Source organism: Clarias gariepinus, chromosome 13, assembly GCF_024256425.1.
Source record: "Clarias gariepinus isolate MV-2021 ecotype Netherlands chromosome 13, CGAR_prim_01v2, whole genome shotgun sequence".
NCBI classification, from domain to species: domain Eukaryota; kingdom Metazoa; phylum Chordata; class Actinopteri; order Siluriformes; family Clariidae; genus Clarias; species Clarias gariepinus.
In genome coordinates this window covers 31,115,471-31,135,112 of record NC_071112.1, presented here as the reverse complement: position 1 = coordinate 31,135,112, position 19,642 = coordinate 31,115,471, and the positions used below count along the sequence as shown (strand labels likewise).

The window sequence follows — 19,642 nt, the reverse complement described above, 5'->3', positions numbered from 1 at the left end:
AGGCAAAGCTGAGAATGAAATCGCCCGTCTTACACTTATGTGACTCACTTGAGACAGAGGTGGCAGGTTTTCTTTGGGACGATAATGGGGGCTGGAGGCAGCGTGAATCCGGTTAGACACACAGTGGAGCAGAACAGCTGATTAGAACCCTTCTTTTGAAATGCGGTTTGACCTTTCTGAAGGACCTTAGAGCAGCCCGAGCAGCAGATTCGCACAGGTGCTGGAGGGGGATGCGGCTGGGGAGGGGGAGGGGGCTGCGGCTGGAGCTGGTGTGCAGGCTGAGCCTGAGGATGGGGTTGGGCCTGCGTCTGGAGCTGTGGTGGGGTCTGCGGCTGAAGTTGATGCGGGAGCTGCGGATGGAGTTGGTGCGGGAGCTGCGGCTGGAGTTGGTGTGAGAGTTGCGGTTGCTGTTGGAGCTGCGGCTGAAGCTGATGCGGGAGCTGCGGTTGGAGCTGGGTTTGAAGGTGCGCTTGAAGCTGTGCTTGGAGTTGGAGTTGAGGTTGGAGATGGGTTTGAAGCTGGGCCTGAAGATGAGTCTGCAAATGGGGTTGAAGCTGGGCTAAAGTCTTGGGTTGAAGCTGGAGGTGTGCTTGAAAATGAGGCTGCATTTGAGCCTGCAGGACTATTGGAGGTGGCCTGATTGCTGAGGCTGACTGAGTCACAGCGGTGAATGTGGAAGGTTGCGGGGCTGCAACAGGAGCTGTGGAAGGTAATGCAGAGACAGGAATTTAGTAAACTGTCTGGCACGATTAAAAATATTCACCGCATGCTAACAATCTGCCGGTAATTACCTAAAAAAGGCATCTTTATGTGGTTGCAAAACAATATTACGTATTGTGTTTAGTGCTCAGCTAAGTGGACATCAATCTACAGATCTGCTTACTCACCAGAAATGGCATCACTGTTTCCTCTAACAGAAAACACAGAGCTGATCCTCAGTTCATCCAGAGGAACCAATGACTGAAATACAATCAAGTCCCAAAGACAAAAACTTTAAATAAACAACACAATTCAGCAATATCTTTCAGTCAAACTGCAATTTTTTTTCTATATAAATTCTTTAAACAAAATGTAAAAATTGACCTTTAAGTCACAAATTTAAAATTATTTGTCAGGCAAATATTATGCATCTCCCCTGTATTTAACAGCCAACCTGTTACTCTAAATGCCTACACAAAGAATGTTGTCTGTATCTGAGGACCAGGCAAGTTCACTTCGAAGAACGCCACTCATAAACTGAACAGGACATCAGCAAATAAGTGCTTAATTTTTGTCCACATCTGCATTTAAAATGATGTGTCTTAAAGATCATCTATCCTATAAAACCACAGAAATCTGTATGGGAAGGCCCAAATTTGAGAAGTAACACTTAAGTGGTTTAGAGGAAAGTGAACAGGTATGTCATTAGACTGGGTTACACTTGGTCATACATACTGGAAACATCTGGAGTTGAAGTGAAATACAGGATTTTCTCCTTTCTTTTTTAAAATAATAAATTTGCATAAAGACATCATTTTCCAAACAATCCGGACGAGTGACAGATCCTCATCCTTCACCTTAGACAAAGTTAGTGAAATTACAGCAGAAGATTGTACATTTGAATTCAATAACGGTCAATTACTGCCTACAGGATTCAACCTCCTGATTTACGAGGATGAAAAATCCATCTTGGGGAAAATAGGTCCATGGTTGTTTTCCCAGAGCACATCCAGATCTTACTAAACATGTTTTTAAACAATTTCCAATGCCCATAATTTAAGTGCACCAATTTATATCCCCTGGAACATGAGTCACGTTCAGTGACACATCTCTCAACCCTATACACACTGCCAGACCGCATGCAAATTTGTTCAAATGATCAGAAAATTGTTCCCCACCATGTCCGTGACTGATTCACCTCAGGAGGTCCAGGGGATTATGGGAATGTGCCTCCTTGAAAAACACAAACTGACTTGTCCTGAGCAGGGCAAAACTCCATTGTGCGCGGCTATTGTTATTTTTAACGGCCACCTTGACGTCACATTCACGTCATGCTTCCAGTTGTTTAACAGCTACACTGCTGACACAAAGTATTCAATGTACAGTAAAGTATGTGATCTGCACATAAAAACTCTTGTGAGAATATTAAAGTGGTCAGTCGCATGGTTTTCTGCTTGTGCTTTGTAATGTTATTGCCACTGTGGATTTAAAATCAAGCAATTGCGATGTAGACTTTCAGTTTCAATTCAAGGGATTAAACAAAAATATGCCATTATCTATTTAGCAAAGACATTCAATGTTTTGGTACAGTCCCTACATTTTCACACACCAAAAAATACTGTCAGAGACTTTAGGAGTGGCCAAATCAATCATGTGGTTTGTTCTTTAAAAAGCAGAAGTTCACAGGCAAACTAAAGCGCATGATCAAAGAATAATTTTCTTTGTAACGAGAAACCTTCACAACCAGGTCAAGACCACGCTGGACGAGGTATGCGTATCTATAACAGGAGAAGGAAAGGAAGGGCTTATGATCCCCAAGGTATCACATCATCTGTCAAATATAGTGATACTGGAGGCAGTGTTATGGCATAGGAATGTATGGCTGCCAGTAGAACTGGGTCACCGTTAATTGATGATGTGACTGCTGACAGAGGCAAGGGGATGAATTCGGAAGTGTCGAATGGTGCCGAAACGACAGGACAGCACTTCATAGTGCGAATGGATAATGGTTTAAAGTATACCATGAGACTGACCCAAGGCGATGATATGGAATGGTTTTAAAGAACAGAGTGAATCACCTGACTTCAATTTAATTAAACAGACTCTTTACTCGGTGAGACTCACAAACAAGCAGCAACTAAAGCAGCTGTTCTAAAGCCCTGGCTAAGAAGCTCAAGGAAGGCCCATGGGTTCCAGATTTCAGGCACTAAAAATAATCCTAATATTTCTGATTAAGCCAATTTGTCCAATTAAATTTGAGTCTGTTAAAAAAAAAAAAACAGATAAGACATGATGACTTACTACACTTATGTTTCATTTGGAAATTATTAAAAGGACACAAAGTAGTTAACATTTAAAATAATCCTTACCTCATGATCTCCGTTCTCAAGCTCCTCTTTAACATGACTGATGTCTGAGTCTGTAGAACTGATGAGCGCTTTATCGTAGTCCTCGTCTATAGGCTCATCTTTTATTTTTTTTAAAGGAGAATAGATAACTTCATCTCCTCTTTCTTTAGCTGGAACCTGTGATGACATATACATATACATACTGTATATTATTAACACTTTGCATTATTTACCCAAACACCTAATGTCGACATGGATGATTAAAATTTAAACATGATTATGCTGTGATTTAGCTTTAAAAAACTAAAATATAAGGTATACCGTGTAACTTACGCTGTCTACATTTTGTGAGGTTCTGTCCTCCGTCTGAGGGACATGCACACTCTCACCTGTGATAAACCAGAGAAAATTAATACACAAACTTATTATGTAACAATTAGGGCATTTTATGCCTTGTGTCTTTTTTTTTCTTAATCAAACCAATTTTTTTTTTTTTTACCAAATTAATGCATTGTGCCTTTGATTTACCACAATTACAGCTTAATAAGCTTACAGAGAGGCTGCAAAGCGATCCTCGTGGAAATCAAAAAGATGACAGGATAGAACAAGAAATGGCTTTAAGAGGCCGGGAAGATAAGGGAGAGTGAGACTTACAGATGGAGGAAATACAGGCAGTCCCCGACTTACGAACATTCGAGTTACGAGTTTTTGCAGATACAAACGGCCAGCAGTTCTGTATTTCTGTAACCTCTAACGATTTAAAGGCACAGAGACAACACTGTTAAAGTGTGAAATTCATTTCCTTAGGTGCGGGTATAATCTTTGGTTACATGATGGCAGTGTGGGGAAAGGGGACAGAGACTTAGGGGATTGGTATTTGTGTCAAAGGCGTATGAGACTTACATTGTCGAACTGCAGAACAGATCCAACTTACAAACCTGCTAAACTCGTTCGTAATTTGGGGACTGCCTGTATAATTGATTCCAACCGCCGTTAAGCAACAAAAAGGTAAAACCCTCCACACTTCTATATCATGTTATCCATTAAAGAAAAAACACCATAACTGATAATTCTAGCGCCATAGATCAGGTTTTCTACACCATCTTACAGGCATATTTAAAGCAACAACTTACCTCCTTCGATTTCTTTTGCCTCTTCACTGCTTCTGTTTCCGCTCTCATCCTGATCGTCTTTCTGAGAGGAGCTGCTTTCCAGGTCACCGTCGTCTTCATCCGCTCCGAAAACGGGAAGCCCGTCCAGCTCATCGTCCTCCGTGACTGGCTTGGACACATCGGACTTCGGAATCTCGAGACCTATCAAAAAGTTTCGAGATTAGCTCTGTTTAAAAGAATCCGCTGACTCTTTTTGGTATCAAAAAGTTTCGAGATTAGCTCTGTTTACTAAAAAGAACTTTATTTATCCATGTTTACACACTATCACCTTCGAAATAGTCCCCTTGCACAGCAATACAGCGCTCCCAGCGTTCCTGCCACTTCTGGAATATGTCCTGGAAGTCTTCTTTCCGAAGCATGTCAAGCACCCTCTGTGATTCGTGCTGGAGCTCCTCAATGGTGTCAAAACGACGACCTTTGAGAAGGACCTTCATCTTTGGGAAGAGGGCGAAGTCTGCAGGAGCCAAATCTGGCGAGTAGTCTGGGTTCGGAAGTGAGATCATGCTGTTTCCCTTGAGAAACTCACACGTAAGTGCTTGTTGGCAGGATTCATTGTCGATGTGGAGCACACAGTTTTTTGCGTGCCACAGATCCGGTCGCTTTCGCTGTATCTTTTCGTTCAGGCGCGTTAAAACCTGATAGTAGAATTCGCTATTGACGGTCTGCCCCCTGGGGACGAATTCTCGATGGACAATGCCGTGAATGTCAAAAAAGACGATGAGCATGCACTCGATAGAGCTGCGGACCTGCCTCGCCTTTTTTGGTCGTGGAGATGACGGGCTCTTCGACTGTAAAGACTGTTGCTTCGTCTCAGGGTCGTACCCATACACCCAGGTTTCGTCACCGGTTATGATCCTCGACATGAAGGATGGGTCGTCCAAGGCACGCTGACGGAGTTCTTGGCAGATTTTGACGCGATGTTCCTTGTGCTCCTGGGTCAGCAGCCTGGGAACAAACTTGGCAGCAACACGGCGCATTTTTAAATCACACGTGAGGATCGCCTGGACCGTTCCGTATGACACACCGACAACAGCAGCGATGTTGTGGATTGTTCTCCGACGATCATCATGCACGAGTTGCCGAATGGTTTCAACATTTTCGGGGGTCGTGCTCGTAGAAGGTCTTCCTGATCTCTCGTCGTCCTCCAGTGATGTTCTTCCGCTCTTGAAGCGAGCGTGCCACTTAAAACACCTTGCGCGACTCATCGCGGCATCGCCGTAAGCTTGCCGAATCATATCAAACGTCTCAGTGGCAGATTTGCCCAGTTTCACGTAGAATTTTACATCTGCTCTTTGTTGTAACTTGCTATCCATGATGAAATAACAGACGTGGTAACTCACGTGGTCAGGATTGCACCAATTGCGCAGGACAATGTCTTTTGGCACGCTGACTTATGCAGGTTGGTGCTCGCTGTGACTGTGCGTGCAGCCTTGTGCTGCCATCTGTTGGCGTGTTACAAAACTAGTCTCGAAACTTTTTGATACCACCTCGCAGAATTGAACCACAGACAGCTTTCGCTAATCAGTGAAGAAGTACGAGTCTGAAAAGGGGAAAATGTAATTTTCTTTAAAACCTGATAAACATCTAGAATGGCTGGAACTAAATGAACTACCATGGCCTTAAAGCATCCTATGGTGCGAATGGGATTAAGCTTAAAACATCACAGTTCCTTACATTTTACTACTAACAACCACAAGACATAAAATTGCATCAGTAAATCTATGCAGTAACTTTATCTTACAATGTAAATTATGTTGCATTGTTATAACACCAAAAACAATTTGCACTATTTAATAATAAACTTTTTTTAAAGATTGGGGTTGGGGGGGTTGTCAATTAATTTATGAATTTATTCATTTACATTTGCATAGATGCCGTGATGGAAATTGCAAATTTGACATACAAAGGCTTTCCTAATATATATAAAATGCAACAAATGTGAACGAGCTAGTAAACTAGTAAATTATCTACAATTTAACATTTATATGACAGAACTTAATTTTTTTTTTATTCCTTCTTTAAACGCTAAAACCCAGATGTTCACCAGCTCACTAGCTTGAACTTTACCTGATGATGACTTTGTCTCCTTCTGTTTTTCTTCCTCCACAAAAGCGACATTCTGGAGATAGGGAAAGAGATAAAGGCAAAAAAAGAAATAAATATGCATGACCATGACTGTACTATTATTTCTGAAAATATAAAGCTGGATTCTGGTTGGAGAAGCAGATTAGGCAGAGGGATTGTGAGGATTAACATTAGAAGGTATAGAGGAATCAAATAGTCTAAACGCCTCTGTGATCACTGTAGACTTTTCAATGTAGAAAAATTTTTAATCTGGATAAATTTCCGATCTTTTAAGGCAAGATTCAAACGATAAACGAATGAAAATATTATAAGAAGTTAAAAATACTAAATACAATAATAACCTCGAGGCCCGACCCTGTCCCGCAGGTCTAAGCATAATTCTCTCGAACTTATGGTGGTGTTTTTACACTGTTTACAGCAACACCTTAGACCAGTGGTTCTCAAAGTGTGGGGCACGCCCCACTAGTGGGGAATACAGACAGGTATAATGACAGGTGGGGCGCAATGAACGGGAGGGAAATAGTGGAAAATAATAGGATGTACCTATTCTAATTCATGCTTTTCTTTATTGACAATAAAGATTGGACACGCGAAACTAAACAATCACACGCTAAGAAATGGATCATTAATACAAGTAAATTTAAATAACATCAGAGGAAGAGTGGAACCATAGTGCAACAATAACGGTTTAACGTCGGCATGTTAATTGCAGAGGAACAATATATAAGGAAACATTCTGTATTATATACGTAATTTCATTTATTCCAATGTATATGCTGATGTTTCTGTATTTTTGTTGAAAATTTATATTTTATCAGGCAGTACTAGTCTGGCATTTCTAGTTTCCAGTGTGGCAACAAAGTTGCTTTTTGATCCTTCAGGCGCTGAACAGAAGGGAAGATCAATATCGTTCTACGCTTTTTGTTGGTGTGCGGCATTTTGCAATGATCCCTAAATCATTCGTTGCGCCGTAGAGAATAATGGTGTTTATGCTTTTAAACATGTATAATTTAAGGCAGATGTAGCTTAAAGACAATGTAAAAAGGAATGTGGGTATCTTATTTGCGGGTTTATTTACGCAGCTATTGAAGCTATCCGGAGATGCGAATATTAAACTAACTTTACCGCGGACACAAACCGTGTCAGTAGCGTCCTGTATGTAGTGAGCATAATAACGTCAATGGATACATTTGTTACATGGACCACAAAAAAAGCAGGCGATTCAGCACTATCAGCCTAATCAAGTAACAAAGTAAGAAAGACACTTAGAGACAACACACCCCAGTCACGTTAATAAGCCACTCGAGTTCTTTGAAAGTAAGCTCTAGATAAGTGACAAAGGAAGCCTGTTATAACAATTGCACGTGTATATTATCTGTTTTGAACTTGGTTTTATTTGATCATATTGGTTTAGAAATTTATATTTTAATGAATAGTAAGCTTTGCCGATTTCGTTATCATTTTGTTGACAAGTGGGGCAAATTCTCCCATCCCCTTAAGTAGGGAATGACAGAAAATGTTTGAGAACCACTCCCTTAGACAATGAACGATTGTGTTGATTTTCCTAGTTATTATATAAGTTACAACAATAAAAAAAGACAGTCTGCTTAAAATAATACTACACAAAATACATTTTTATGTTTTTATTGAACATAACATGTAAACATTCACAGTGCAGGGTGGAAAAAGAATGTGAACCTTTGGACTTAATAACTGGTTGAACCACCTTTGGCAGCAATAACCTCAACCAAACTTTTCCTGTAGTTGCAGATCAGACCTGCACAACGATTTGGAGTAATTTTGGACCATTCCTCTTCACAAAACTGTTTCAGTGTAGCAATATTCTTGGGATGTCTGGTGTGAATCGCTCTCTTAAGGTCATGCCACAGCATTTCAATCGGGTTGAGGTCAGGACTCTGACTGGGCCACTCCGGAAGGCGTATTTTGTTCTGTTGAAGCCATTTTTTTGTTGAATTACTTGTATGCTTTGGGTCATTGTTCTGTTGCATCACCCATCCTCTGCTGAGCTTCAGTTGGGGGACAGATGGTCTTACGTTTTCCTGCAAAATGTCTTGATAAACTCTGGAATTCATTTTTCCATCAATGACAACAAAATGTTTATCAAAATGTCTTGATAAACTCTGGAATTCATTTTTCCATCAATGACAACAATTTGTCCAGGCCCTGAGGCAGCAAAGCAGCCCCAAACCAAGATGCTCCCTCCGCCATGTTTTACAGTGGGGTTGAGGTTTTGATGTTGGGGTGCTGTGCCTTTTTTCTTCACACATAGTATGGTGTGTTTTTTCCAAACAACTCAATTTTGGTTCCATCTGTCCACAGAATCTTTTGCCAGTAGTGCTGTGGAACATTCAGGTGCTCTTTTGCAAACTTCAAACGTGCTGCAATATTTTTTTTGGAAAGCAATGGCTTCCTCTGTGGTGTCCTCCGATGTACTCTTGTTTATTGTTCTCCTTATTGTAGATGTAACATTTTATGGTTAATAAAAACATGAAAACATATAATGTTTGTGTAGTATTATTTTAAGCAGACTGTGTTTTTCTATTGTTGTGACTTAGATGAAAGTGAGAGCACATTTTATGACCAATTCATGCAAAACTCCATGTAATCCCAAAGGGTTCACAAACTTTTTCTTGCAACTCTATATATATAAAATGTTTTCCTTATTGTAGATGTGTCAACAAAAAATGTTAGCATGTGCCAGAGACTTCTGTAAGTCTTTAGCTGATACTTTAGGATCCTTCTTTACCTCATTAAGCATTCTGCGCTGTGCTCTTGCAGTCATCTTAACAGGACGACCACACCTAGGGAGAGTAGCAACAGTGCTGAACTTTCTCCATTTGTAGACAGTGTGTCTTACCGTAGACACATGAACATCAAGGCTTTTGGAGATACTTTTGTAACCCTTTCCAGCTTCATGCAAGTCCACAATTCTTAATCGTAGATCTTCTGAGAGGTATTTTCTGGCAGGCATGGTTCACATCAGGCAGTGCTTCTTGAAACCAGTAAACCCAAAACTGGTGTGTGTTTTTAAAGGGCAGGACAGCTTTCAGCAACACATCCAATATCATCACACTGATTGGACTCAAGGTTGGCTCACTCCTGGCTCCAATTAGCTCTTGAAGAAGTCATTAGGCTAGGGGTTCACATACTTTTTCCACCCTGCACTGTGAATGTTTACATGTTATGTTCAATAAAAACATAAAAAGATATAATGTTTATGTATTATTTCAAGCAGACTATATTTTTCTATTGTTGTGACTTAGATGAAGTTCAGAGCACATTTTATGACCAATTCATGCAAAACTTCGAAGGGTTCACATACTTTTCCTTGCAACTATAATATATATAAAAAATTTCATAGCATGACATCAGAGCGTCACATAAACACCTACAGGTGTGGGCAAAAGTCTTGAGAATGAGACAAATATTATTTTTCACAAAGTCTGCGCAAGTGTCAAATGCTTTTACTGACAATTACATTGAGTTTATGTAAAGAGTCGATATTTGCAGTATTGACCTTTTTTCGAGACTGATGGTGCTTACCTTGTAAGAACTAAGGCTTCTTTACTCCCTTTCATACATTTCAAGTAGGTCAGTGAAAATCTTTAGGGACAGATTGATATGGACTGCTGAGGACTGGGGTAAAGTTATTTTCTCTTATGAATCCCCATTCAGATTGTTTGTGGGGGAGGGCGGGGTCCGGAAAAAAAGCTTGTCTGGAGAAGAAAAGATGAGCGCTCCTGTTGATCCAGTGCCATACCAACGTTAAAGCATCCTGAGACACATTCATGTGTGGTGTCGCTTCTTAGCCAAGGGAATAGGCTCACTTACAATTTTGCCCAAGAACACAGCCATGAATAAAGAATGGTACAAAAACATCCTCCTAGGGCAACTTCAGCCAACAACCCAAGAACAGTTTGGTGATGAACAATGCCTTTTCCAGCATGATAGAGTTCCTCGCCATAAGGCAAAAAGTGGTAACTAAGTGGCTCTGGAAACAAAACCTGGAAATTTTGGGTCTGTGGGCAGAAAACTCCCCAGACCTTAATCTCATTGAGAACTTGTGGTCGATCCTAAAGAGGCGGGCGGACAAACAAAAACACAAATTCTGACAAACTATACAAAGTATTGATTATGTAAGAATGGGCTGCACCATAGGTCAGGGCCAGGGCAGAGGTCTTTAATGTTTTTTTGGGGGGATTTTTCCAATTTTCTCCCCTAATTTAGTCGTGTCCAACTCCTCCCCATCGCTAGGGGGGCTCCCACATTAAGGCTACTACTACCACCCAACCGGGAGGGCCGAAGACTATCACGTGTTTCCTCCGAACCGCGTGACGTCGGCCGACCGCATCTTTTCGAACTGCTTGCTCAGGCACCATTAGGGGCGGAGTAACACACTCGGAGGAAAGCGCTAGCCGCTCCTTCCGCGTGCGCGAGCTCACAGACGCCCCTAATTGGTTGTAGAGCCGTGATTAATGTGGGAGCGCGAGTACCTCTCATCCCTCCCCCCTAAGAGAGCTCGGCCAATCAGCTCTCTTTAGACCTCCGGGTTCGAACCGGCGATCTCCGGATGATAGGGCGCGCACTTTACCACTGCGCCACTCGGAGGCCCTGAATTGCAGAGGTCTTGATAAAGAAGGATCAACACTAGTGATGAGAAGTTTAAATCATTTTAGTGACTCTTTTCTTTGAATCTCGTTTATCAAAATGAACGAATCTTTTTTGAGTCATTTAGTTCATTTCGTTCTTTTGATCAGAAATAAAATAAAATGTTGAGCTTTCAATAAAAAGACCCCCAATACGTCTTACAGGTTTTGGCTGTAGTTCCAGTAATTAAGATATTACAATGCAGCTTTAGACATATTATAATAAACAGGAGGAGTAGCTCAACATCATATCTTCCAGTCCGAGTCACTTCACAGCGCCTATGGGAGTCACGTGACAAAGGAACGAACGACTCGAGTTCGATTCTGTTTCCTGTTCAGGACCTCCGGAGGATTTGCGCATGCGCGCCCAGTAGAACATCAATAAATCACTCTCCGAGACGACTCGTTCTTCTGAGTCACGTTTAAGATTCGTTCAAAAAAGAACAAATCATTAATTCAGGACCATCACTACCACACTGCGTAAACGTAATGTTATTGTCAATAAAAGCCTTTGTCACTTATGAAGTCTTTGTAATTATACTTTAGTGTACCACAGTAACATCTGACACAAAGATCTAAAAACACTGAAGCAGCAGAACTTTGTGAAAATTAATATTTGCTTCGTTTTCAAAACTTTTGGCCCCAGCTGTAGTTTTTACAGGAATAACAAAATGCAGGACAAGCTACAAGCCTAGCACCAGAAGCACTAAACACACACACACACACACACACACACACTAATGTTTAATGTGTTTTTCCTTTAACATTACGAGCTAGCTCGTGCTTCAGAAGCATTCAGGTTTTAAAACTGGATTATGTTTTTAAAATTAGATGTGTTTTCAGGCATGCATTTCATTGAAATCTCACTCAGAAGGGTTTGTAGATGATGCACAAGTTTATAATCTAAAAAAGAAGAGAGAAAACATTCTATATCTAGTTAAGAGCGAGCGCGCGCGCGCTGGAGGGGATATGGTGCGCGTTGCTTACCTCTGCATTGTTTTCCGCCATGTTAAAGCTTCAAGTACAAACTCACTCAAACTGGGATTATCCGAAGAGACGTCACCATTCACACTCAATTAACTGATTATTTACGCAAATGTCATATTATGCTTATTATTATAATTATGACAATAATCTAATCGTATGTGAGTATCGGCTACAAGCTAACATGCTAGCAGACAAAGTCAGGAGGCAAAACCCAACTTATCCTGCAACAGCCTGTAAAATTATATCAGCTTAATCGCAAATGATTTTTGTGTAAGTTGAAAATAATTGCTTAAAACCATAATATTTACATAATATACAATAATATATTATACAGCTAGCATGCAATCGATTGCACATAGGATTCATCCGCAGTGCCTTCTTTTTCTACCGTAGTCCCACCTTCCCCGGCGCTGATTGGTTACTCGATCGGGCTAACAAATAATTCGCCAATCAGAAGACGGTAAAATTGCGTGTTAGCCAATCTCACAGAAATGGGCGGGATTTCCCGAGAGAAAAAAATACGCGCGGTTGAGTCGTACTGCCACTCCACACGCCTGCAGTTTTTTTTGTCATGCGAGCGCCCTCTAGCGATTCGGAGTGTCAACAATCTCGGTTAGTGTGATTTTACCGTATTTCATGTCAATTCAAGAAGGATATATATATATATATTCAAATCTTCACAAGTCGACAGCTAACATAAAGCTAACATACATTTATCTTTTAAACTAGAAATAAATTATATCATATTACCGCCAAACTGCTAAGTAATAATTATAGCTATGGTTGTACGATTGATGATTTATTTATGCGCTAATACTAAAATAAATAATACTTGTAGGGTCCTGGTCTCTGCATAATCTAATCCTTATACCTAGATGTAAAATAAAATGTAAAAACAATCCAAAGAAATATTTTATTAATAGTTAATATGGTAAAGCTTTGTGGGAAATAAGGATTACTAATTTATTACAGATAAATTACCGTCTGTTTTTAAATCCTTTATTTTGGAAAACAGAACCCGGAAGTGAACTTTAGACACCGGAAGTTGCTTGAGTGTGGCTTGCTTCACACTGCTGCTAGCAGAGCAGTTTCTACGTAGCCAGCTCTGTAGTATAGTATAGCTTAATTAATCTGTTTTTCTGGAAATATAAAATGTTCCGTAGGAAGCTCACGGCTTTAGACTATCACAATCCTGCGGGTTTTGACTGCAGAGGTAAGCAGTGTGGCAGTGACAGCGGATCTGCGGGTCCATGCTCCACAGGATTCTAAAAATTTCGAAAGTGCGAATTTGAATCAGTGGCACGGGCGTAGAATAATAAGTTAGACTCAATTAATTAGACCTTTGACATAGAGAGAATATTAAATAACTAAATGTTGTCTTTAATATATTTTCGTTTCTATAGTAACAGCTCACATGCGAGGGAAAAAAGGATTTAAAATGAAAGGGACGATTCGGTAGATGACCACAAGGGGGCGGTGATAATCAACAACTCATAGACACTGTGTTGAAACTAAATCTAATACTGTAGAATTCAGTGCTTGCTGTGACTGTGCGTTCAGCTCTGTGCTGCCATCTGTTGGCATGTTACAAAACTAGTCTCAAAACCTTTTGATACCATGTATACCTAAAGCAGACCCATATCATTAGATAGAAAGTTAAAGATTGGCCTAAAGGTCTTTTGTGTTTAACTTTTTCCCCTTTCTGTCTCACACAGATGAAACAGAGTTCAGAAATTTCATCGTCTGGCTGGAGGACCAGAAAATCCGTCATTATAAGATAGAGGATCGCGGAAACCTCAGGAACATCTCCAGCTCTGAGTGGCCCAAGTCCTTTGAAAAGGTGATTTTGTTTTAAGAGCTTCCAGATCAGGGACGGGGATCGGAGATGAGCTGGGAAACGGGTTCACCAAAACCAAAAGTTCTTTAAATTAAAATTTCAAATTCAAATTTAATTTGTCACGTACACAGTCTTACACAGTACGATATGCAGTGAAATGCTTAGACAACTGCTCGTGACGTAAGAATAAAAGAATATAAATAGGACATAAATATGAAAATTAAAATAAAGGGTAAGCTTAACCTGGAGAAGAATAAAAAAAGAGAATTCAAGGAGAAGATTTCAGCTGTACAGAATAATCCAGACACTGTTTGATGACTCACGAATGAAATACAACCATAAACCATGACTTATTTATAAGCATTTAGCGGTAATCATGCTGGAAATAACATTTTTAAATGATGTCACCATTCAGTCGATTAGATTTTTTTGCTTGTTGACCGATTTTCTGCCGGCCTCATGGGCAGCCATTTAAAAAAATATATTATTTATGTATTTATTTATTTACGTATTTATTTATTAGCTATTAGAAAACGTTTGAATTTGTTCGCTCTGATTGATAATCATTTATGGTGATTTCTTTCAGATCACTTATCTGTATAACTGCACTTTATTCAATTATGCTTTTTATTTCTTAATTGTTTTTAGTTTTTTTTATTCATATTCGATTCACATTTTTTAAATAAATTATTTAGATACACTTTCAAACATTAAATGACCTAAAATAGTCATTTCTAAAAGATATTAGCGGTTGGTCCATCATCGCCATCTACTGGACCGGAATTTGGTGCAGATTTTTCTTGTAATCGCTTTGACATTTAAACAATTAATAACACAAATGACACAACATTTTTGTGCGAATTAGATGCTTTTATTAGTTGTAAATACTTCTTGAGCTGCTCGAGAATCATTTACAACACGCTTTCATGCTATTGAATCAAAAATTCCCACAGCCAAACTCAAGTAGAAATTGAATTGAATACCCATGATGCACACGATCTATAAACATGAGGTTTTTTTTTTCTCATCTCTCTTACTTATTTCAGTATCTCCGAGACGTGAGCTGCCCGTTCAGTGTTCAGGAACGGTGTGAGTCCATCGACTGGCTGCTGGGCCTCGCCGTTCGGTTTGAATATGGTGACAATGGTAATTATTTTCTTTTTTAATATTTGTTTAAGGATGTAACCAAACAATACTAATAACCTACAGGATTACATCATCACTTCTCCTGTATGGGAAATGACGCCTAAGTGGTTTATTGTGAGGTGAAAACGTGAAGGTTTAGCAGTACGAGTACATGTAGAGAGCACTAGGTGGCACTAGATGGCAGTGTTGCCTCAGATTTTCTGTCCATAAACACACTCCCTGTTTTTCGTCACATGGTTCGAGTCATTTAGTCTTTACACATTAATCAGTGTTCGTGTAGAGTTTGAGACTTTGTGGATTATATTATAAAACGGTTTGTGTGCTTGTCAGTGGAGAAATACAGAAACTGCGCGCCGGCAGGGGAGGTGAACAACGCGAGCCAAAAACCAGCCGACCCGCTCGTTAACCTGGACAGTGAGTGCTTTCTCCTCTCACCTCTTATAACAATAAGAGACCTAAATCTCTCTCTATTCGTTTCTGTCCATGCTACTCTTTCTTATTATTACTTTTATTTTTCTCTTGTTGCCTCTTTTGCACTCCCCTGTTCCTGACTCTCTCTATCACTCTCTCTCTTTCTGATTCTTTTCTGTCTGTTTTTTCTCTCTCTCTCTCTCTCTCTCTCTGACTCTTTTTTGCTCCTCGCTTCCCCTCTCTATGATTTTCTTTCTCTCTCCCTCTCTTTCTTCCCCTTTATCCCCTTCTGATTTTTTGCTCTCCTTCTCCATGACGCCTTCTCTCCCTCTTTCTCTGTGACTCATTCTTTCTCTCTCTCACTACATGACTCATTTATCCCTATTTCTGACTCTTTCTTTACTTCCATCTGTCACTTCTTTCTCTTCATCTCTCTCTGACCTTTTTCTTCCTGTGCCTTGTGTGTGCTTGTATGTGAGAGAGAGACACTTTCTCTGTTTTTTTAAATCACATAAATAAACAGATAGAAAGATAAAGTTTTGTGAATGTATGCACATCAAAGGTCTCTCTCTCTCTCAATGATGTTTGTGTCAGTTTAATATTTCAGATTATTTTTGCGAGTGTTTTTATGGTTTATTAAACTGTATCAGTTACAGTACTGCTCTTGCACGGGCTCTCGTATCACACATGCGTTTGTGTTTTTACCAGGCAACAATCCTGACTTTAAGGCCGGAGTCACAGCCTTGGCGAACCTTCTGAAGATCCAGAGACACGACGACTATCTCATCATGCTCAAGGTGAAAAGCGAATAAACACATCCCGACCCGAACTAGTTGCTGTTCCAGTTCTGAATTAAACCACTTCATTGAACCTATTATTTATTAATTTTTTTTCCTCTCACAGGCCATTAGGATCCTCGTCCAAGAACGCCTGACTCCTGACGCCATTGCAAAAGCCAACAAGTCGAAAGAGGTCTGTTAATAACAATAATAATAATAATAATAATAACAACACAGCACAGAAGGATTAGACGGCAGACTGTCTGCTCTTTGTAGGTTAATAAAGTGTAGAAATGATGTGAGTTTTCAGCTCCATGTGTGCTAACGGGTGTGTGTTGAACACTCGGAGATCACGGTGTTCATGTAGACTGTGTTCGTGAACTTAACTAATTAAAGCCTTTGTTGCTGCTGTAGGGTTTGCCGGTTGCTCTGGACAAGCACATCCTAGGATTTGACACCGGAGGTATGTAGGGGACACCGTCACGGTTCACACATGGACAAAACTAAACTCAAGTCAAAGAACTTTGACCTCAAGTAATCAGAACACAGTTCTGAGAGTAAAAAACTCCCTTTATTTCTCTATTTAATCCTCTGATACACTGATGCACTTATCCCAGTGTTTTACAAGCGCTTGGGCATCATCAAGGTAGAATGTTTTCTCGGTACACCAAAGCCATGAACAGATTGCCTGCTTCAAATATGATACGCCGGCCTCACAGGAACTCCTTTAATGGTTTGGAGCGAGGTCAGGACAGTACGGGGGACGTGGCAATAACTCCCAGCTAGTAACGAGTTCCAGTAATGTGCGAGTGGTCTTGGTGGATGACTGTGTGTACAGTTCACACAGACAGATGCGTCTCTTTTTTCTGCAAGTTGATGACAAGATATCTGTCGATTTTCAAAGATCAGGCGTTCCACTCGCCTAATGTTCACAGGAACAAGTGTGGCTAGGAGTCTATCACTGTATTGTGCTTCTGTAAATGTCAACCGTTTTTATACCTTCAATCACCAGAAAAAAATAAGAAAAAAAAACCCACACGCAAAAGTCCCGGTTGACTTGTAATAAAATGAATAAATCCCGCATCCACACTGTATTTTAACACGGCAGAACTTAGACGCTCCCTAACTCACTCTGTTACTATGACACTTACAGTGGAACCTCGGATTGTGACTAACGCAGTTTGCAAGTGTTCCGCAAGACGAGCAAAGATTTTAAATACATTTTGACTTGAAAAACGAACAAGTCTTGATTTACGAGTACCAAGTATGATGTATCACGCATACGCTTCTTGATGTTTGTGTACATCACTTGATGCCGAGCGTCACCTAATCACAGCTGAGCCAATGTTTTTTCTCTCTTGCGTTGCGGAATTGTGTGAAATCGTCTGCCCTGCTGGGTCTTAGTGCGCGTCTTTTATTGGTATAATCAACATTTGTGCATGCGTGTATTGTTTACTATAACACTGTAACCATGTGTTATAGTAAACCATGTGTAACCATTATGTTTCTAAGCACGTGTACAGCACCCGTGTACTGTTTCCTATAACACACGTGTGTGCGTGACGATAAAGAAAAAGAAAGTCTCATTAGAGGTTAAAAATAAATTTTGTCCCTCAGCCTGTCGTTATGTATGTGCGCACACATAACGATAAACCCAAACACATACACACACATTCCGTGCATAAACGGAAACACTTAACTGTCAGGATTTTTTTTTACTTTACTAAGGTAAAGTGCTGGTTAATTTGTTTTATTTTTACTTTATATTTTGTATAAATTTTTTTATGTACTTATTTTTTTGGGCTGTGAAATGATTAATTTGAGTTTCCATTTTATTATTTCTTATGGGAAAATTTAATTTGATTTACGAGTGTTTTGGAATACAAGCTCACTTCCGGAACAAATTATGATCGCAATCCAAGGTTCCACGGTATTAAAAAAATAAATAAATGGAGCTGTATTCTGTCCTCTCTTTCTATGCACTTTTACGATTAGACTCCCTGCAGGAAGTGAACCGAGCATGCTGTGTGTTTCAGATTCCTCTGTGTAGTTTCTTCAAAAGATAATTAGAGGTACAATAGTAGTCTTTAAGATCCAATAATGTCCCGTAATTCATTTTTAACAGTGTGTTACGTTGACACTAACGCGCATCGATTACAAGGTAGAGGTACAAAGGATGTCTCGTGGTTTTTTTTCTTTTCTTTTTTTAAAGACCGACAACTATCAAGCAGACCTAAAGTAATTATTTCACACCCCAGTCGTAGGAGACGTCAGGTCCTGACATGTGGATGTTTTTTCTCTTCCTTCCTAGACGCCACTCTGAACGAAGCGGCTCGTATCCTTCGGCTCCTGCACGTCGAGGAGCTGCGCGAGCTCCAGACGAGGATCAATGAGGCCATCGTGGCCGTGCAGGCCATCATCGCCGACCCAAAGACCGATCACCGTCTCGGCAAAGTGGGCAGATGATCATCAACACGCGCGACCGAAGGGACAGAGCGTATGGGAACGGGACGATCGTTGGGTTTTAGCGTGCCACGGTTTGCAGGATGAATGAAATTCAAAACCCGACGAGATTTCCGTTTAGACTTAAAAAATCCGATATGTTTCGGACATGTGGAGAAAATTTGAGTTGCACAGTCACTACATTTGTCATTAACAGTTTATTCTTTTCTTCAAAGTATTGTATAACAGATCTATTCCCTTGGAAATTAATAAGGGGCTTTTGGACAGCAAGGGTTTTTTGTTTTGTTTTTTCGTGTGAGAGAGAGACTGGCTTTTTTCTTTCAATGAAGATGATGTACACAAACTGCAAATGTGTGTATACATATAAATGACATTAATGCAACAGTTGGTTGTGTCAAACGCTTGTGTTTTCTTTTAACCACGTTTTGAACGTGCACTTTTTCTTTGGCAGTAACTCGAGCTCGGTGTTCCTCAACTCCCAAATCCAGCTGCCAAATAATTCAGTTCATTTCATTAAAGCAGGAGTTCAGCCAAAAAGTAAAATGTAGCCCATTTCCTCTTCACTACGGGACTAGTGTGTTGGCCAAGACATGCTCTGTGTCTGATGTTTGGACGTCAGAACAACACTAATGTAGCTGATGAGAGAGGGGTTTATACAGATACCAGGTTAGCGCAGTACAAACTGTTGGTCTGAATCATCACACACTGACTCTCAAATGATTCAAGGACACACTTTTTAAACTGGACACGAATTCATCCGTTTGTAGAAATAATTCCTGACAAATAGACTGGCCGTTGAGTTCAAACAAAGGAAATGGCACCCCCTAAAAGAATTAACAGTGTTGTGTGTTGAAGGTAGGCGATGTATTAGAGGATTGGGTTCGTGCTTACAACCAGTACTTAGTGGACATTTTGTTTTTAAGCTCGCTGCCAGCTTGTTGGTTTTGTGCGTTTTTCTTCTTCGTATATAAGAAGTAAATGTAAAGTTCATTGTGAAATGCAAAAAAAAAAAAGTTTTCTTGAGTCTTGAATCAAAAATTTAAGAACA

General features: G+C 40.1%; 2 protein-coding genes across 5 annotated transcripts in view; one reads left to right on the top strand and one right to left on the bottom strand.

The window, feature by feature from the left end:
* The window catches only part of si:ch211-266o15.1 (zinc finger MYM-type protein 4), a 39,476-nt gene extending 27,152 nt beyond the window's left edge, over positions 1-12,324 (bottom strand). For 2 of the 4 annotated variants that reach the window (XM_053510422.1, XM_053510419.1), the window contains exons 1-8: positions 11,959-12,324; positions 6,287-6,338; positions 4,488-5,759; positions 4,181-4,360; positions 3,381-3,436; positions 3,069-3,224; positions 888-960; positions 49-700 (exon numbers count right to left, since the gene is read on the bottom strand). In XM_053510422.1, coding sequence (XP_053366397.1) covers positions 49-700; positions 888-960; positions 3,069-3,224; positions 3,381-3,436; positions 4,181-4,360; positions 4,488-5,532 — 2,162 coding nt within the window. In that variant the 5' untranslated portion in view covers positions 5,533-5,759; positions 6,287-6,338; positions 11,959-12,324. Of the gene's footprint in view, positions 1-48; positions 701-887; positions 961-3,068; positions 3,225-3,380; positions 3,437-4,180; positions 4,361-4,487; positions 5,760-6,286; positions 6,339-9,071; positions 9,127-11,958 lie in introns of all 4 variants that reach the window. The other 2 variants (XM_053510420.1, XM_053510421.1) reach the window with 2 other exon arrangements.
* Positions 12,325-13,012: 688 nt separating this feature from the next.
* On the top strand, positions 13,013-18,978 carry rtraf (RNA transcription, translation and transport factor). The gene is made up of 8 exons (XM_053510370.1): positions 13,013-13,171; positions 13,674-13,798; positions 14,842-14,941; positions 15,272-15,355; positions 16,061-16,149; positions 16,256-16,324; positions 16,546-16,594; positions 18,443-18,978. Exons 1-8 carry the CDS (start codon positions 13,111-13,113, stop codon positions 18,595-18,597), a joined length of 732 nt encoding a protein of 243 aa, XP_053366345.1. The 5' UTR covers positions 13,013-13,110; the 3' UTR covers positions 18,598-18,978.
* The last annotated feature ends 664 nt before the right edge of the window (positions 18,979-19,642 follow it).